The sequence below is a fragment of the Phyllobates terribilis genome, unplaced genomic scaffold, assembly GCF_046119375.1.
Source record: "Phyllobates terribilis strain yellow unplaced genomic scaffold, ASM4611937v1 Scaffold_2__4_contigs__length_985480577, whole genome shotgun sequence".
Taxonomy (NCBI): Eukaryota; Metazoa; Chordata; class Amphibia; order Anura; family Dendrobatidae; genus Phyllobates; species Phyllobates terribilis.
The window spans coordinates 795,554,196-795,575,098 of record NW_027362762.1 but is presented as its reverse complement, the minus strand read 5'-3'; the positions used below and the strand labels follow the sequence as shown (position 1 = coordinate 795,575,098).

The window sequence follows — 20,903 nt, the reverse complement described above, 5'->3', positions numbered from 1 at the left end:
TTTGGACTGACCCTTAACCCAGCTAAAGAGGCGCCCACAGGTCTCCGTACCTTGTGCACGCTGCACACCACGTGACCCTACGTCACGCTGCCCCCCTCTCGCGCGCTTTCCTGGAGACGCGCACCTTCTCGCGCGCTCTCCACATACTCTCTCTCTCCTCTTCCTACCCGGAAGTAGCGAGCACGCGGCAGTCACCGGCCGGGACTCCGCTCTCGCTCCGGACCTCGACCACCCCCAGACGGTGAAGCCCTCTACAGACCGTAAGTAACAACGGGCCCCTGCCCCACCAAGTCCATACTGTACCCAGCTGACCCTCTAACAGTTTTTCCCTGTTCCCCGCAGTACTTGCTATCAACCCCTTCAGTTGGGCTCTGCACCAGCCACCCTCCCTATTGCTGAATCTGGCACCCATTTTTTCCAGCCAGAGCCTTCTGGTGCACCCAACATAGGAAAACATAAGCCTCCTGCTGTATCCTATCTCTGGTTACCTCTGATATAACTATAGCCTCCTACTACAGCACCCTGCTGTATCTACATTACGGAGACCTGAACCAGCATCTGCTATTGACACCCTAATCCCTACGAAGCAGGTAAACCACGATCTCTGGGTAAAAACTGGAGGCTACAGCCACAACTCAGTGATACCCTAACAGATATACCCCCTCGCCCTCCCTACAGATCTCTATACAGAAAACAGAGGCATTACATGCTAGTACAAGCCTCTTGCTGCATCCTACTTCTGACCTCCTCGTGCTACCTCCACTCAACAAGGGACCAGGACTACTACCTCCAGCTCATTCTAAGATATCCCTGGATGCCCCTTGTACCTACCAACAGGTAACCCCAAACCTCTTGTCTCCAAGACTTGTACCACAGCTACATCAGTTAATTTATGATCTATCCCTATTCCTTCCCCCTGCAGATCTAACTCAGATCATCAACCCACAGCCTTGTGTGACATATCCTCTACCTCTCTCCAAGAAGGACCAGGACCGATACCTTCTAGTCATCCAAAATAAACAGGACACCCCCCGCTACCCTCTAGAAGGTAACTAATCCAAATACTACCCTCTTCGAACCCCGTACCTTAACCCTTGAGCCCTGCACCCTATTCTTAATACTTGTCTCCTCTCACTCCCTATAGTACTGCTCCGGTGAATCCAATATTATCTACACAGCCTGCTGACTGTCACACCAGTAGCAGTGCTACTGTGGAACAACAGCCAACTACTACCACAGTCTATTGAGTACCATACCAAGATCAGGTAACTCACGATCCAACTCAGAGTCCAGCAGAGACATCTCTGTCGAGTTCCACCCCCACTTATCCATACATTTTTTTGTGTACCCCACTCTAGGTACCCCTCGTCCTCCCTCCCAGGCACAAACACGTGCCACCAGTGAACCTCCATACCCCATACGAGGCACCAGTATCAGGTAACCACAGACAAACAGATACCCACCCCTTCCCCCATCGCTCATTAGTATACCATATTTATACATTCCTATTCTATCCCACCAGGTCTACAAGCCTTTGCCTCCTTATACATCTACTGCAACCGAACATCCTCTGACTACGAGGGAAAAAGGCCTATTTTTATCAATCAGTGATTACCTTGTATCAGTGGACACCGATTTATTTATCGATTTTATAACTTTTAATACTTTTAATACCTATTCTTATATCCGACCCAGTGACCTCACTGAGTCTGAATCATTTTAACTAGCTATTTTTAAGCACATGTTCGATTAAATAAAATTATCCCTTGCACTCAAAATCTCTCGTGCCGTCCTTCTGTTCACTACCACTAGCGCAAATTTACTTCTTCTCGGCTATATCAACACTTATTTGGACAACCCTGGTTCCCTGTCCACAAATTTGCTGCCACTAGTAGTGACGAGCCCACAGCGCCTCCTGTACCCATATACTAACCAATTTCCTAGTTTATTAAAAGAAATGTATCCATAAAAATCAGATGCCACTCAGATGTTCTGGGTGGGATCCCATAGACTTGAATGGGTGAGCTTCATCAAAGACTCAGAAGAGAGTAGTGCATGTGTAAACAGGTGACCGGATGCGATGCACAGACAAACACAATGCGGAAGTAACCAGGTAATAATATAATAATAAAATAAATAATCTATATTATATTATTACTATGTGTTTCCCTGCTCCACGTTTGTCTAATATGGAATTTTTAACGTTTGAATAAATTTGGAATACATTTTTACAAGTCAACCAGAAGCTGGAATCTCCCTTTTTTTGTCCTAGATTATTTATTTCCCTGATATGGTGGGAAAATCTGGTAACTATAGCAACAGTGAATAATGCAAAACAGGATGATAACAATATGAAATATACAATATCAGATATACAATTAATCCTCCTTCTCACTTTTGCTATTATAACAGTCTCTGGCTGTATGTTCCTTTAACTGCTAACAGAGCTGATAGTCCTGATATATATAGGCCACAGCACTATCTCTCCTTCTAACACGGGCCCTAGCGGGGGTCTCACATTCTTTTCGCTAGGCCACAAGTCCTCCTGACAAGGTCTAGCAAGGCTCGCTGGGCCACCTTCGTTTCAAACGGCTCTCCCCCGTCTGTTGCACTAGCCCAGACCAACCCCTGTACCGTACGTAAGTGCTGGAAACAACAGCCCTGCTCAGTTTAACCTCCTGTTCAGTTCACCACTTCAGGCGTGCACTCCCGAACAGAGTCTCCTCACGGATCTTCGGTGCTTGACCAACGGCGGACGTCTTTCGTACCCGACGTAGTGAGGACTGGGACTTGGCTCTGGACTGGCGTAGTCTGGACTCTGGGTCTTGACTGGATCAGGTCTGGTTTTCGAACCTTGACCAGTGTAGTCTGGACTCTGGGTCTTGACCGGCGCAGGTCTGGTCTTTGGGCCTTGACTGGTGTAGTCTGGACTCTGGGATTTGTCTAACGCTGTCTGGGTTTTGATTCCACAACCACAGCCTCTGGCTTTTTACCATGGCCTACCACCTCGACCTCAGATTCTTCCCCGTCACATGTCCTGCCTGTTCCTTTGCTTGGTGCCAAATCTCCTCCCTTTTTGCTGTGCTGGCCTTTTATATTGGGGAACTGCATTGTCAAGGTCACCTGATCCGGTGTTCCATTTAAACACTTCCTTCCTGGAACTCTCCCTCTTCCAATTGGTTCCAGAGGGTCCCGCCTGGACGGTAGATCGCAGTCTTCTTGCACAAATGCTGCACAGTGCTGAGGATTCTCGCTTCTTATGGCACACCTTCTTACACATGCTGCAATTTCTTTTCTCATGGACAGTTGGACTGAGAGAAAAATGGTTCATCTGAAAAGCCCTATTGATAACCTCAAAAATCAGACAGCACACGTCCGATTTATATACTCGTCAGCATGAGCCCTAAAGGTCTCTGAAAAATGTTTAAAATTTGACGCAGTGGTCACATGTTCTTCTGTACCGTGCAGGCAGTCGGGAGGCCAGTGGGTGACATAGGAAGAGGAACGTCAGGGATCGGTATGTTAGATACTATTTGACAGCATTTGAGAGAGTTTTGTAAGTACTTTTCAGGGTCTGAACAATCTTTTCCTTTTACCCTTATTCTTAAATTATAGTAGAGAGAGAAATACTAGTTTTTCTGTTTGTTAATTTGCTTGGTTCCACAAATCCCTTTCACCCAGCTTGGATGGTGATGTAAAGTTTATGAGACGTCACTGCCAACTTTAAAACTTGAGGAAAACACATTTTAGATACTCCTATTAAACAAACTGCAGTCAAACCCAAATTTTATTTTTCTCTCATGCAGTTAATGATGTGTTACTTTTGATGCAGTCTACTGGCTTTTTATGATTCAGACACTTAAATTAAGTAACACCATGTTGGGGACATCATGCCTTAAATTAAAATGAAGAAGATTCACTTCTATCAGTGGTTAGAGGTAAAATTATACCCGAGAGTCTGAAAAGCATCATGTTACTCTATTCTTCATAGGTCAATTAAACCACCTAAAATCTACATCTGCTTTAGTATCACAACCATATAGCTGTTTATCTGTTGTCAGACACCATTTCTCCTGTAAATTGCAAGTTATGGACCAAACTTTACTAAATACCGTCTTGTATATTATAGTTATGTGATGCTTAAGCTTGGGTATATTAATATATGTTTGTAAGGCTCTTTATAAAGTTTGTCCCATAAAATGTATCCCCAATGTCTTGTGAAAGGTGTTCACAAGAACAATGGCACCAAAGTCCACTACTTGAATTTAAGTGCGTATGCGAGACCACCGCTCCATTAACTTCTATGGGTTTATGGGAACAGTAGTGTGCATGTGTCACCACATTGCCATTAATCGATTAATCAGATTGTGGTCACACTACTACATTACTGCACCATTCACACAGAGGATTTTGAATCTGTGAATAAGTGATGAATGCTGTTTTTGGGACATTGTGACTGCTCTCTGACTTCTTCTGCATGTTAGATTTGTCCAAAAAAGAAGTGACCGCTGATTGGCCATAGGGTTCACATGGCATAACAATGTCACGCAAGCCCCTGGAGAGCCAGTGCCAACACCCCTGGAATGATGCCCGCACTGGAGTTGAGTATAGGTGATATTATTGTACTTGGGAGCATAGTGATTGAAAAGAGATTATCCAATGTTTTGGAGAGGGAGATAGACAATGCAGACTAGTCACAGGTACGCTTATAGTCCGGGACATAAAATCAAAGCTCATACTGTAGTTCAGGGTAATTTAGAAAATAATAATGAATTATTTGGTTCTCATCCCAAGATCTACACTTATTACCTATCCACAGAATAGGCGATAAGTGTCTAATTGCTTGGGGTCCAATCACTTTGTTGATCATGAGAAGAGAGGTTTGAATAGAGTTGCAGTCATGCATGCTGCTGATCCATTCTAAGTCTATGGGACTCGAGGAGATAACCGACTGCAGTGCTCAGCTACTTGTCTTTCTCATAGACTTTGATTGGAGCAAAAGCTACTTGCATGCCTGACTGATGTTCTATTCAAATGAGGGACACAAGATTCCCCTTTGTAATCTGTGGGGGTTGCAGTGCAGGGACCTCCAGTGATCAGACATTATCACCTATGCTGTAGATAGTTAATAAGTGACAATCTCTGATTTGCCCCCCACTGATCTGATACCCATGACCTACTTGTCAATCAGTTATCATGAAAATGCAGACCAATCTGCAGGCATCATGAGAAGGGGGAGCTGATCAGTTTGATATATAGTTATAAATTATATTCAGTATAACCTGGGGTTTAATCATTTTTTTGGTTTAGTGAGTGATTCTATCAGTGATTGACAGCCTATGGTTTCAACAGCATGTATCCAGTGACAGGTTCTCTTTAAAATATAGTCGTTTTTTACCGTCTTGTGTTTTTTTATATCTCATTCTTTTTGGTTGTTTACATCCTTATGAATTATAGCACTAATGAAAGCATTACAGTTACTCTAACTGGTTAAATGGATGAAACTCCATAGACCAAACAGGTTTTGTCTACCTCTTGAAGGCCAGTGGATTCATTTCAAAGGCAGACATCAAATATATTTGGGAGAAATCTATTCAGTATCAGCCAACACAGGCAAATAAAGTCTTAAATTACCCGAAGGAGGGAATTCTGAGTTTCAGCAAATTGTAACTCAGAAAAGTGCCTGAATAGTGAATTTACAATATGTATATCATTGCCAGAACTTTTATATCTCTGTTATCATATAATTAAAAAGTTACACCCGGTGTAAAGAGATTTGAATTCTCGGGTCGATTATAAAACATGATATTGTAAAACATGGGAATGAAATTAAATGAGTTATCTCATGAAGACATACACTTTTTGGCTACACATCTTGGACAAGACTCATATTTTCAGACTCTATGCAGCTGATCTGTAGGTCATTAATAGACTACACACATAGTGGTAATACTATTTGTGAAATAGTTGCTTGCACAATGTTTTAAGGGCTCTCTTATACACATTAGATAAAAGTTGATTTTGTCAGGATCAGCCAACCATCTCATGTATGTGAGAACCTCCTGACTCTGCACCAACAGATATTGTGATGGGCAGAACGCACTGTTCCCATTAAATGGTATTCATGTGTAAGGGGAAGTTGGGAAAGATAGTGGTTGGCCAAAAGAGGTTTTTGAGCAAGAGTTATCCAGGTGTATGGACACCTTAACGTTGTGGGGATTCCATTGTAGCTAATTAATATAACTATTAGGAATAATTCTAGGCATTCTGTTAAGGTGGTTTGACTAACCAGTATGTTCAGCCAGATGTTCTAGCTGGAACTGCTTTCAACCTTTGTGAGGATGTATATTTTCTGATAAAAGATCCACTTAAGAAAACACGATTAAGGACCTGCATGTCCTGTGACAGTCATTTCACTCATTCTGCATGAAGATCAACTAGTTGCTAGTTACTTATTATTATATCCATAAATCATTAAAGGGGAGGTCCGATACCTGTAAAGCCCTTTATAAATACCTACCTTTACACCCTAACCACTTTTGTTATTAGCTTTATTATTAAATTCCCTACATTTCCCTGATGAAATCCTGGTTCAGTAGAGACGATCGAGAAGCGACCGCAGCTTTAGACCAGGGCTGTGGAGTCGAAGCCCATTTTGGTGGAGTCGGTATAAAATGGACCAACTCCGACTCCTAAAATATATAATAAATTGGGTACAGTAGTTCAATGCAGTTTGTGGGAAATATTTTTTCATAAGAATTTGGGAAAGTTATGAAATGTCCTATAAATGTCTGTCCTATTCCTCATCTAAGGGTCTAGACTTTTAGCTGAGATTAATCTGTGCTACAGTAAATTTATCACTTAAACATGAGCCATGTATGAGGGAGTCGGAGTCGTGGAGTCGGTGGCATGGAAATTGAGGATTCGGAGTCGGAGGTAAAGTAAAAAAAAAAAAAAAGGAAATTGCAGGCTATGGAGAAGTGTAGGGAATTTAATAATAAAGCTAATTACAAAATAGGTTAGGGCTTAAAGATAGGTATTTATAAAGGTTTTTTTTTAGGTATTGGACCACCCTTTAAGGTTTCAGCTGGATATCACCCTCTGTATAATTTCAAATCCATAAGCCCTGGGAGAATTTCTATAAAACAAGCTCTCCTAAAGTGTATTCTGCTGGCTACCATTTATTGTTGAACTTAATTGATCACTATTATTAACCCCTTTACAACCCAAGGTGGTTTGCACGTTAATGACCAGGCCAGTTTTTACAATTCTGACCACTGTCAGAGGTAATTACTCTGGAACGATTCAACGCATCCCCCTGATTCTGAGAATGTTTTTTCGTGACATATTGTACTTCATGATTGTGGTAAAATTTCTTCGATATCGCTTGCGTTTATTTGTGAAAAAAATGGAAATTTGGCGAAAATTTTGAAAATTTAGCAATTTTCAAAATTTTAATTTTTATGCCCTTAAATCAGAGAGATATGTCACACAAAATAGTTAATAAATAACATTTCCCACATGTCTACTGTACATCAGCACAATTTTGGAACCAAAATTTTTTTTTTATTGGGGAGCTATAAGGGTTAAAAGTTGACCAGCGATTTCTCATTTTTCCAACAAAATTTACAAAATCATTTTTTTAGGGACCACATCATATTTGAAGTCACTTTGAGCGGTCTTTATTACAGAAAATACCCAAAAGTGACACCATTCTAAAAACTGCAAACCTCAAGGTGCTAAAAACCACATTCAAAAACTTTATTAACCCTCCAGGTGCTTCACAGGAATTTTTGGAATGTGGAAGAAAAAAATTAACATTTAACTTTTTTTACAAAAATGTTACTTTAGACCCAATTTTTTTTATTTTCGCAGGGGTAACAGGAAAAAATGGACCCCAAAATTTGTTGTGCAATTTCCCCTGGGCACGCACATACCCCATATATGGGGAAAAAACACTGATTGGGCGCACGGCAGGGTTCGGAAGGGAAGGAGCGCCATTTGACTTTTTGATTGTAAAATTTTCTTGAATAATTAGCGGACGCCATGTTGCATTTGGGGAGCCCCTGATGTGCCTAAACAGTGGAAACCCCCCACAAATGACACCATTTTGGAAACTAGACCCCTCAGGGAACTTATCTAGATGTGTGGTGAGCACCTTGAACCCCCAAGTCCTTTACAGAAGTTTATAACATGGAGCCGTGAGAATAAAAAAATCTAACTTTTTCCACAAAAATTATGTTTTAGCCCCAATTTTTTTATTTGCACAAGGGTAAGAGGAGAAAATGGACCCCAAAAACTTTTCAGCAATTTCTCCTGAGTACGCCAATACCCCATATGTGGGGAAAATACAGTGTTTGGGCACACGGCAGAGTTCAGAAGGGAAGGAGCACTGTGTGATTTTTTGAACGCAAAATCGTCTGGAATCGAGAGCGGATGCCATGTCGCGTTTGGAGAGCCCCTGATGTGCCTAAATAGTGGAAACCCCCCACAAATGACACCATTTTGGAAACTACACCCCTCATGGATTTTATCAAGGGGTATAGTGAACATTTTAAACCCAGAGGTACGACACAGAATTTGATAACATTAGATCATCATATTGAATAAGTTGTCATTAGTCTTAAGCGCAAGTGCTCGCTACTTGAGTTTGCATCGGGTAGTCAGGTATGCACCATGTATCACGGGTGCTCGAGTCCCCGCCCGCATGTTTCACAGTTATTAGGCACCCAAAAAAAAACATGCGGGGATCGCTCGTGCATGGCAGGCAATCCCCGCAAGGTTTTTTGGCCGCGAAGCATATGGGGCGGAGACTCGAGCATGTCACTCTAGCACCCACGATACTCAATGCATACCCAAGCACCCGATGCAAACTCCAATAACGAGCACTTGCGCTCAACACTAGTCGCCATATCGTCATCTTCTTTTTTTTTTTTACTTTTGAAAAAAAACAACAACCCTAACTCTAGCATAAACCCAACCCTAACCCCAACCCCAGCCCTAGCGTTTATTTTTTACGCCGTTCCTAGTGCGGTATAAGTGATTAGACGACATTATTCTTCGGGTCGGTGCGACTACAGAGATACCAGAATCATATCGGGTTTTTATGATTGACATTTGTCACACACTAAAAGACGTATTTTTTTGTAAAATCTAGTTTTTGCATCGCCATATTTTGAGAGCTATAATTTTTCCATATTTTGGCCGACAGAGTCATGTGATGGCTTGTTTTTTGCGGGATGAGTTGACGTTTTTATTGGTGCCATTTTCAGGCACGTGACTTTTTTTATCGCTTTCTATTCCGATTTTTGAGAGGCAGAATAAACAAAAACCAACAATTCAGGAATTGTGTTTTTTTAAATTTTTTATTCTGCTCCGCGTGTGGTAAAATTGATAAGGTAGCTTTATTCTTCTGGTCAGTACGTTTACAGCGGTACCACATTTATATTGTTTTTCTATGTTTTGGCGCTTTTACACAATAAAAGCTATTTTATAGAAAAAAATATTTTTTTGCATCGCTTTATTCTGAGAACTATAACTTTTTGATTTTTCAGATGATGGAGCTGTATGGCGGCTTGTTTTTTGCGGGCCAAGATGACGTTTTCAGCGGTACTATTTTTATTTATATTCGTCTTTTGTTTGGCAGTATGATGATAAAGCATTGTTTTTTGCTTCGTTTTTTTTTTTTTTTTTTACCGTGTTCACTGAAGGGGTTAACTAGTGGGACAATTTTATAGGTCAGGTCATTCCGGACGCAGCAATACCAAATATGTGTACTTTTATTGTTTTTTTTTTCATAATAATATTTTTTGATGGGTACATTATATTTTTATTTTTGGTGAATTATTTTTTTTATTTTTTTAAAATATTTTTACAATTTTTTTTTTCACTTTCTGACAGTTTTTTTTATTTTTATCCTTTGTCCCACTATGGGACTTTCACTTTTTTTATTCTGATCGCCTGCATAGCATAGGGATGGAGCACCATCCCTGTGCCATGCAGGCTGTCAGCGCTGCACAGTGAGAATATAGTTTGGTCATGCACTGCGCAATGTCATGATGACATTGGGTCGTCATGGCAACATCCGGGAAGCCGCGGCAGACAGCGCTGGAGGCCGGAAGAGGAGGTGAGTATTGCGATCACCTCCCCTTAGCCACCGCAATGCTGCGATCGACTTTGATCGCAGCATTGCGGGGGTTAATGTGCCGGGAGCGGTGCAGGACCGCTCCCTGCACATAGTACCAGATGTCAGCTGTGACAATCAGCTGACACCCGGCGGCGATCGCGCCCGCACAGCCATGACGTATTAATACGGGTCAGGCTCTTAAAGCCCAGGGCACAGAGGCGTAATAATACGTCATGGGCTTTAAAGGGGTTAATGGTGCCAAGATCTGTTAATGTAAATGCTGACAGTAGCAATTATTATTTTTTTTAGAGTATATTGCTGTCTAGCATGCAACTTTTGAGAGATGTTAACCGCTTCCCGACCGCCCACTGTACATAAACGTCGGCGCTTGCTGGGCTCTGTGCAGCGCCCATGTTTATAAATGGTCGGTGGTCCCGCAGCGCTCAGGACCTCCAGCGGTGCAGAGCGACAGCTCTGACAGGGGACATCATCGGGACCTGATTGGATCAGGTCCCAAAGATGCATTTTGCTATCTTCTAGATGACGCGATCTATAGTGATCGCGGCATTTAGAAGATAGTGAGAGGAGATGGGGTCGTCCACTTACCTCTCTGACGGCCCCATGATGTCTGAGAGGACCTGCCGTTGTCATGGCAGCCGGAGGTCACATGACCGCCTCCGGGTCTGCCATGTACGGTGTCCTGCTAGACTCAGCCTGCAGCTGAAGTCTAGCTGGAGACACTGACAGTGTAAAACTGTCAGCAGAGCTCTCATGCAATGCAATACATGTCTATTGCATTGCATGAGAACAGTGATTAGAAAAATAAAAATTAATATCCCATACAGGGACTAAGTAAAAATGTAAAAAAAAGTCTAAAAAATGTTTTCAAATTGTTAAAAAAAAAATCACAAAATAAATAAAAATAAATAAATAAAATATTAAACCAATAAATCTGTATATTTATGCAAAAACAAAAAAAGTACACATATTTGGTATCAACCCGATCTATAAAACTGTCACACTAATTAACTCCTTCTGTGCACACCGTAAAAAAAAATAAAAAACGGAGCAAAAAACTATGCTTTTTCATCATATCGCCAAACGAAAAGTGGAATAAAACGCGATCAAAAAGCAAAATGGAAATAAAAATGGTACAGCTGAAAACATCATCTTGTTCCGCAAAAAAAAAGCCGCCATACAGCTCCATCAGCTGAAAAATAAAAAAGTTATAGCTCTCAGAATAAAGCGATGTAAAAAAAATATTTTTTCTATAAAATTGTTTTATGTAAAAGCGGCAAAACATTAAAAAAAATATACGGTAACTGTAGTATCGCTGTAAAAGTACTGACCCGAAGAATAACGCTGCCTGATCACTTTTACCACACGCAGAACGGCATAAAAAAACCTCAAAAAACAATTCCTGAATTGTTGTTTTTTGTTCATTTTACCTCCCAAAAAACGGAATAGAAAGCGATCAAAAAATGTCACATACCCAAAAATGGTACCAATAAAAATGTCAACTCATCCCGCAAAAAACAAGCCCTCGCATGACTCTGTCAGCTGAAATATGGAAAAATTATAGCTCTCAAAATTTGGCGATGTAAAAACTAGATTTTGCAAAAAAAAGTGTCTTTTAGTGTGTGACAGCTGTCAATCATAAATCTGGTATCGCTGTAATCGCACCGACCCGAAGAATAAAGTAATCTTATCAGTTATACCACACGAGGAACAGCGTAAAAAATAAATAAAATAAATAAAACCAATTCTTCACCTGCTACTGATTTGTTTATTATGTCTCCCAAAGATCGCAGTATGGCTCTGCGCTGAGCACTTACACCAGAGTTTCCGTGTAAATCTCTGAAATATGTGATTCAGACGGAACCCATGACGGAAGATTCCCTGTAATGAGAAATTGCACAACAAATTTCATGCTGCAATTTCTCCTGTTACCCTTATGATAATGCAAAATTAGGGGATGAAAAACACATTTGTGGGAAAAATGTGAAAATTTTATTTTTACGCCTCAATATTGCAAACTTCTGTGAAGCATCCTAGGGTGCAAGGTGCTCACCACACATCTAGATAAGTTCCCTAAAGGGTCTAGTTTCCAAAATGGTGTCATTTGTGGGGGGTTTCCACTGTTTAGGCACATCAGGGGCTCCCCAAATGCAACATGGCGTCCGCTAATTATTCAAGCAAATTTTACATTCAAAAGTCAAATGGCGCTCCTTCCCTTCCGAACCCTACCGTGCGCCCAAACAGTGGTTTTCCTCCACATATGGGGTATCAGCTTACTCAGGAGAAATTGCACAACAAATTTCATGGTGCAATTTCTCCTGTTACCCTTATAATAATGCAAAATTAAGGGATGAAAAACGTTTTTGTGGGAAAAATGTGAACATTTTATTTTTACAGCTCAATATTATAAACTTCTGTGAAGCACCTGGGGGTTCAAGGTGCTCACCACACATCTAGATAAGTTCCCTAAGGCGTCTAGTTTCTAAAATGGTGTCACTTGTGGGGGGTTTCCACTGTTTAGGCACATCAGGAGCTCTCCAAACGCAACATGGCGTCCGCTAATTATTCAAACAAATTTTACATTCAAAAAGTCTAATGGTGCTCCTTCCCTTCCGAACCCTGCAGTGCGCCCAAACATTGGTTTTCCCTCACATATGGGGTATCAGCGTGCTCAGGAGAAATTGCACTACAAATTGTGTAGTCCATTTTTTCCTGTTACCCTTGTGAAAATAAAAAAATTGTGTCTAAAGTAACATTTTTTGTGAAAAAAATTAAATGTTCATTGTTTTCTTCCACATTCCAAAAATTCATGTGAAGCACCTGAAGGGTTAATAAACTTCTTGAATGTGGTTTTGAGCACCTTGAGGGGTGCAGTTTTAGAATGGTGTCACTTTTGTGTATTTTCTGTCATAAAGAACCCTTAAAGTCACTTCAAATAAGATGTGGTCCCTAAAAAAATGTTTTTGCAAATTTTGTTGGAAAAATGAGAAATCGCTGGTCAACTTTTAACCCTTAGAACTTCCTAACAAAAAAAAATGTTGGTTCCAAAATTGTGCTGATGTAAAGTAGACATGTGGGAAATGTTATTTATTAACTATTTTGTGTGACGTATCTCTCTGATTTAAGGGTATGAAAATTCAAAGTTTGAAAATTGCAAAATTTTCAAAATTTTCGCCAAATTTCTGATTTTTTCACAAATAAACGCAAGTGATATCGAAGAAATTTTACCACTATCATGAAGTACAATATGTCTCGAAAAAACATTCTCAGAATCAGGGGGATCCGTTGAAGTGTTCCAGAGTAATTACTTCATAAATTGACAGTGGTCAGAATTGTAAAAATTGGCCTGTTTACGAAGGCGAAAACAGGCTCTGGCGCGAAGTGGTTAAAGGGGAGAGCATGTATCAGCCACTAGCTGTTCGATCACAGCCATGTATGTTTGCCTCTGAAACGCTGCAGTGTTTCCGAGAAAAATATACTTTTAATAGTCGCTGGGAACTGAGGTGCGCGGCTTACTAGCTTTACAGGTGGGTCCCTGGCGGCTTCTTCCCGCCCGCTGACAGTGAGCAACAAACCTCTATACGTGCATGCAGGTCACTGTCAGTGAGCGGGAAGAAGCCGCAGTGGACCCACCTGTACGACCAGTCACATGTGCACCCCGGCGGCTATTAAAAGTATGTTTTTTCTCTGAAATGCCGCAGCGTTTGCCAGACAAACATACCTGGCTGTGATCGTACTATTTGGGCAGCATGTATCACCTGACAGGTTCCCTTTAAGTAACAACAATCCTTTCATACTCTTTGGACACTATTATAAGTAGTGACTACAGCAGTCATTACTTATAGGGAAATATAGTTTTCGTAGATGACAGGTTCCCTTTAAAAAATGAGAGATTGCGTGATTTTGTTCTGATAAAGGTAAAGAGGAATGCCATGGCGACATTTGTGATGGAGGAAGTAGCCAGTTCCTCTTTCTATTAGGATATCAGACAGCTGACAGCTTGGGACATAGTTGCCTTAAAAATGAGAAATTCTGGAATTTTTAGCAAATATTCAGAAAACATTCATAGGATCTGAATTGTAGTAACACCAAGTATTTATTTGAAGTTAGGCAGCAGCAGTCAACTTTTCTAGGGCTCTGTATATGCATTGTACATGTTAAAACATCAAAATTCAGTAATCTGGTCATAAATTATTTATTTTACACATTATACTGATTTATAAAGGAAAAAAAGGCTGATCCAGTTAAGACAATGATGATGAGAATGCTTCTATTAACACTTATTGCTCAAGTAATTTCCATCTAACGTTATAGAACCTATGAAACGTACAATTTTGTCAGGGGTTTGTCAGGGGTTTGTCAGCTTCAGATTCTAGAAGGGAATTTTTTAACTGCTAAAAAAAAGTACCGTAAATGCATTTTAGTGCACTAATATTGGTCCTCTGGAATCTCTATTGTGTTATATGTTTCCTTTTGCTGTCAAGATTCCAGAAATGGTTCTGCTAAACAGGGAAGTCAGAACTAGACATGCAACATTAGAGAAAGGGAGAACTGGAAAATCATATTTTCACTAGAGACTTGAATGACTCACTTGGAAGTGGAGAAAAGTATCATATTTCTTAGCAGTTGGTTGTGCTTCGTGGTCTGTGTTGTGCAAGAATATTTTGTTTGCACATTGCAGGATTATTTGATTTAGCTAATTAAGACGCTAACCAAAAGCATCCTTATCGTTATATAGTTCAGTGGTACACAGTGGGACTTTGTATGGGGCGCTGTAAAGTGATGCCAATACTGCTGTTGACTTCACTACCAAAAAATGAATTATCAAAACTGATCTGTCACTAGATTTCCCAATATAAATGGCATTTATTATTAGCTAGATCTCTTCCTTGAATAGAACGGTGTACTTAAAGAGTAACCGTCATTTTAATTTTTATTTTACAAATCAGCAATACACATAAAAATAAGAAACTTTGTTATACATCTTATTGTATTATACATATTATCAAATAAATCTGCCTGTTTCTCCACCAGGATTGATTATTCATTCTCAAAATTCTCAATTCTAGGGTAAAATCTGTATTCAGTGAAGACAGATAATTACATTACTTATATAGAATCTTATCAGTGCCAACTGTTCTATAAAGATGAGGAAGGGAGAAGGAAGGAGAAGCTTTTCCTCTAGATCATCCCACTCCCCTTTCCAAAAACTCGCAACAGTAACAATTGTAATCTCTTATCTCAGTAATGGAAAAGTCAATCTGCACAGAATACTGATTTTACTGTAAATTGAGAATTTTGACCACGAATGATCAGTCCTGGCAGAGAAAGAAGCAGATTTCTTTGATAAGATATATTACAAAGTTTCTTATTCTTACGTGTACTATTGATTTATATAAATTAAAACGACGGTCACACTTTAACTTTAAAAGGAATCTGTCAGCAAGATTTCACACCCCACAGTATTTATATGTGCATGTAGCTCTTTCAAAGACTAATTCAGCAATACCCCTCCAGTCTGTCCCTCTGTTACATAGAAATCAGCTTTTGAATTGATATGCAAATGAGGCAAAAGAATTATTTGTAGAAATTATGCCTCTGTCACTCCAGCTCTATTCCCTACTCAGCGCCACTTCCTCCTGCATAACTGAAGGCTGCTCTGCCTCAAATCAGACAGAATAGAGGCTGTCAGTGAAGCAGGAGGAGGGAGTGCTGGGCGGGGAATAGAGCTGGAGTGACAGAGACTTTAGATCTACAAATAGCCCTTCAGCCTCATTTGCTTATCAATTCAAATGGTGATTTCTAAGTAACAGAGCAATAGTCTGGCCATGTAAAGGTATTGCCGCACTTGTCTTTGAAAGAGCCACATGTGCATATAAATAGTTTGGGAGTTGAAATTCTGCCCACAGGTTCCCTTTAAAATTCATGTCACAATGTATATATAATCCTCAAAATAAAATGAGCATTGTACGAGTCCAGCTACGGCTAGACTTATAAAATGCTTATTTTTACATTAGGCAGGGAAACTATCACAAAATATTATGCAGCCATTTTCTTGTTTTTTCTCCTTTTTCATGGATTCTCAAAGTATCACTGTTTTACCAGGTTTAAGAGATCTGTTTGAAGTTTGTATTGTGAAATCATTTTAATACATGACAAACCACATATCTTTTCATACAATGTTTTGCAACTTCAGTAGCTGGTAATGAGCACCTTGACATGTGACAGAAGAAGTCATACATTTAGTTACGAGTATTGGCATGTTTTTTTTACACGTTTTTGACAAATTGTAAGCAAAACGAATTGCCTCTTGTTTTTTTTTTGTTTTGTTTTTTTAAAGTTGAAACATGTTGTAATAAATAAATTCATTTTAATGAAGCCCCTTACACAAAAAAAACTATTCTGGAAGCTGTACTACAATATAAAAATAAAATAAACAAAAATAAACATTAAATGTTAAACAAAAAACACTGAATAGTTCAATTGCTTTCACATGAATAAGATCATGTACATTTTATATAACAGTAAATAATGCAGTTCACTATTACATAGAAGCCCCTGCTCTGAGAACTGCACTGAGGAGCCACTCAAGAAGCTGCAGTTTACCTTTTCCTAAAGCAAATGTGGCCCTCTTGTGGCAAACCTGTGTACTGCTTGAAGTAAAGTTAATGTGTAGTAACTCATCCTGTGTTTCTTTTTCTTTTTTTTTTGCAGCAAAAGACTCATCAGGAGATGCAACACCCGGTAAGTTTTCTATCTAAGGTAGATTTTCATCACATAAATCTCTTACATAAATTGTATCTTGCTAATAGAATATAATCAGTCTGAGCATATTATGACTGCAATGTCTGCAGTATTCACCGCCATATACTATAGACCAGTGTTTCGCAAACTCCAGTCCTCACAGACCACCAACAGATCATGTTTCTGGACTTCTTTACTATTGCGCAGGTGAGAGAATAATTCCGTCATTGTGTATACTAAGGAAATCCTGAAAACATGATCAGTTGGGGCCTCTGTTTTAAGAAACGCTGCTTTAGAAAATCACCTCCGTATAATTGCCAGGAATATTGAATTCAAATTATCCCTAAGTGTTGAATATCTATCTACCCCTTTGTACCACCCATAAAAATGATTTGTACAGTCATAAATTACAAATTACATTACTAGATGTGTTTGTAGGAAAATGCTCTCACCTACAGTCATATTGCTGCCACTATTTTGCAGCCATGATCATTTCAGCTTATCCAATCACTATACATTATTTATTTATTTTAGTCCCTTATATATCGCCATTAATTCCCCAGCGCTTTACAGACATTAATCGGCAGTGTCCCCATTGGGGCTCACAATCTAGATTCCCTATCAGTATGTCTTTGGAATGTGGGAGGAAACCGGAGAACCTGGAGGAAACCCACGCAAACACGGGGAGAACATACAAACTCCTTGCAGATGTTGTCCTTACAAGCATACAGCAACAAGTGCTCACTTCCCCTACAGCACCACCACTGGTTACTTGTAGCATTACACATTTTCCATCAATATCAATGTGCTGTCAGTGTAATAAATGGGCATACTGGATCCTACAGAGCGGCAGATGTCCTTCGTAATCACTTTGAGCTAATAAGTTAAGGTCTCTCAACTCAAGATCTTTAAAAAGGAATGGCTAAAGAAGTTGACCCCTTCATGAAAATTAGGTCTAAAATACCTTTTTAATAATGTATGGTTGTATTGTGAAATCTGAAATCAGATAATTTTGTGTCATTAGTTAGTAGTCAGTATAAGAATGTATTAAACATAATTGAATCCTAACATACAGTAGTTTTGTGCCATACACATAAACATTTTAACAATATGAATCTCATCCTCATGTAACACTTAACTTTATTTGCAATTAAACTGTTTTAGTGACTATTACTACTAACCCTTTTAATCCGGACTGGAGCTAATCTTCGTGAAAAACAGCAATTTGCAGAGGAAAAATGGTGCTATCGTAATGCAGCATTAAACAACTCTTTAACTTGCCAATTTGTTTGTCATTTTTCCCCTTTATGGCCTGTTCATACAATGTTTCTGCATCAAGTTCAAAGACCCTTTTTTCAGTGCAGTTAGGGGGGATTAAACTGGATGCAATTGGACTTTAAAATTATGCAACCTATGGTTCTCTATCCTGTGAAAGAAGAAGATAAAACCAAGACTGAATCTGTTTATTATACAATAAAAATCAATACCAGCTCGATACAACAAGATATCCATCGCGTTTTAGAAATACATTTTTTTCTAGCTTTAAAAAAGAAAATATCTTTTAACTGGATGCAAAAACATGGTGCGAACAAAGCTTTGTCTGCTTTGCTAAACTTTTGGCTTTATAATCTTTGTCTTCTACAGCTATAGATATTTTGGTGAATGATAAAACCGCAATATATTTTTTTTAAATCCCTAAATCCACCCCTTATAACCTTAGCTTTAGGTATATTATGTATTCGATTATGGGTTCCTTACACCAATGAAACATGACCTGTGTGTAATATAAGAGCATTTGGACTGTTATCAAATAACACCTTTGATGGGTAGATCAAGTGTACTGAAGTGTTTTTTTTTTAACAAATACGTCCACCATCAGCCTCCTTCACGAAAAATGGCCCTTTATTTTCTGTTTCTGACCTGGTAATAAACCAAGCTGCTAAGTACCATAAGTTCCTAGTGGAAATGTACAGTAGATCATAAGGAGGCAAATGATAAATTCTCATTATAGTTAGTGCTTTTTTGACCATGTTTAAAAAATGTGTCTTTAGGATTTGATGGCACTAACCTGTTCATAGCAAATAATATACTTTTGTACACTCTGATTACTTACTGTGGATAGACCGTTATTTTATTTTTTATTTGCGGAGGAAATTCCATGAGCACAGTAGCTTCGGGCCAGCTCCTATTAGTCCGTCATTCGTATACCAGTTTAGGAGTGATATATGACCCATACCAAAGTTTTCATCAAAAGTGTATCTGTCTATATTAGTAAAAGGGTCATTTCTAAATTAGCAAAATCCTAATCCATTAGTTATCAGACATGATTACATTTATTCAAGGCAAAAGAACCATGAATCAAGTGATCCTTCTCAGCAGACAAATCGCCTGGTCTATGATATGATTTCCGAGTAGGAAAAAATCAGTACAATCATTAAAGAAAAACCTTCTTGTGAATACGTTGATTGCATACCTAATGCCTAACTCCTCTCAGAACCTGAAGTATAAATAGAAATGATACCTCCATTAATTAATTGTGAAATTCATAGGAATGTAACAAAAGAGAATTCCTTTGTCTTGGTTGTCATATTGGAGAGGTAGCAATGGTGGTCACCAGTAGTACTCTTTTCCTAGCTGAAGGTTCATGCAGACGTCTGTGGATTTCGGTCCCAACTCAGACCACAATGCACGAACTGGCAGCGGCTCTCCCGACCTAAGCGTGACACTGTTAGGAGGCTGTGACACTTGGGTTGGGTGCAGCCAGCCCATACATTAGCGGTCAGTCCTCTGATCGATTTGCATGGATGTCTGCATGAGCCCATACTCTGCAAGGGTATGCAGTGAAACTGGGATTCTTTGACCTAGCAGAGAAGCTATTTTAAAGTGGACTTTCCACTTGCCATAAATATCTATTTTTTACCTGATTTAAACACCACTGTTTTCCTGAATCTGGAGTTGTTTCCCTTTTGTTCTCGCACCTTTCCATTTTTGAAATATGGCCTCCTCTTCCCTGGATGTAAATCTAGTCTTTTTAGCCAAATGGGAGTAGTGTTCAATTCTTGTCTGTGGGTGTCTCCATGAGGACCATCCCCATTTGGATAAAAAAGCTAGATTTATGCACAAGGAATAAAGGGCCACATCTCAGGAATGGAGAGGAACAGGAACAAAAAACAAACAACTCAACATTCAGGAGAATAGCAGCTTTTACACAAGGTAAAAAATACATATTATCAGCAAGTGTCAGGTTCTCTTTAATTGGAAAATTAGCATTATCATAAGCCTCCTACTATGAGGTGTGAAGACCTTTCCAAACAACATCCCATATCTCCGCTATCCGGATACTTGAATGTAAGAGATCCGGGATGCAGTTGCACGTAAATGCTCAGGTTTTGAGAGGAGTTATGCTCAATGATTGTAATGATCGCTGGATTGTGCAAGACTCTTTTTGGCTATATCCATTGATGAATGGCTTCTGCTTTTGTGGACTCCTTGTTATGTGTTGGCTTTAGAGTGACTGCAATCTACAATCCATTGTAAAACTCCTGTTTGTCCTGGATACATAAAGAAACTCTCATGAATGTTATGTAGGACAACACTACAGATCTCTATACTATATGGCATGTGTTTTGTTCTTTTTTTTCCGTTCTATCCCCATCAATTTTTGTACATTTTTTTTCTTGCTGCTTTTCATGTGTCCAAAGTGGACAGTAAAATATAACAATATGTACACTGAATTAAAACCGATTAAATACGAGCGCACGTAAGTCCAATGGGAGTTTTGCTTGTTAAGTGTACAAGCTTTCATTCTTAATTATCATTTATGTACCACAATAACCAATTCATATTCACGCTTAAAAGAAAATAGTATGATGCGCTTGCTTTGCTAAAATAATGCTAAATAATAAGTGTATTAATTATAAAATACAAGTAATGCTATAATCATTATGTAACCAGTAACATGTTAGCACTGATCAGAAGTGAAACGCCATATGACCGTCAGATAAATAAAGAAAAA

At 39.3% G+C, this 20,903-nt stretch overlaps 1 protein-coding gene across 3 annotated transcripts in view; it reads left to right on the top strand.

Moving 5' to 3' along the window:
• ADGRG2 (adhesion G protein-coupled receptor G2) overlaps positions 1–20,903 on the top strand; it is a 209,729-nt gene that overhangs the window by 68,199 nt on the left and 120,627 nt on the right. For all 3 annotated transcript variants that reach the window (XM_073667454.1, XM_073667458.1, XM_073667447.1), the window contains exon 4: positions 16,859–16,888. In XM_073667454.1, the coding sequence (XP_073523555.1) occupies positions 16,859–16,888 (30 nt within the window). The remainder of the gene's footprint in view (positions 1–16,858; positions 16,889–20,903) is intronic.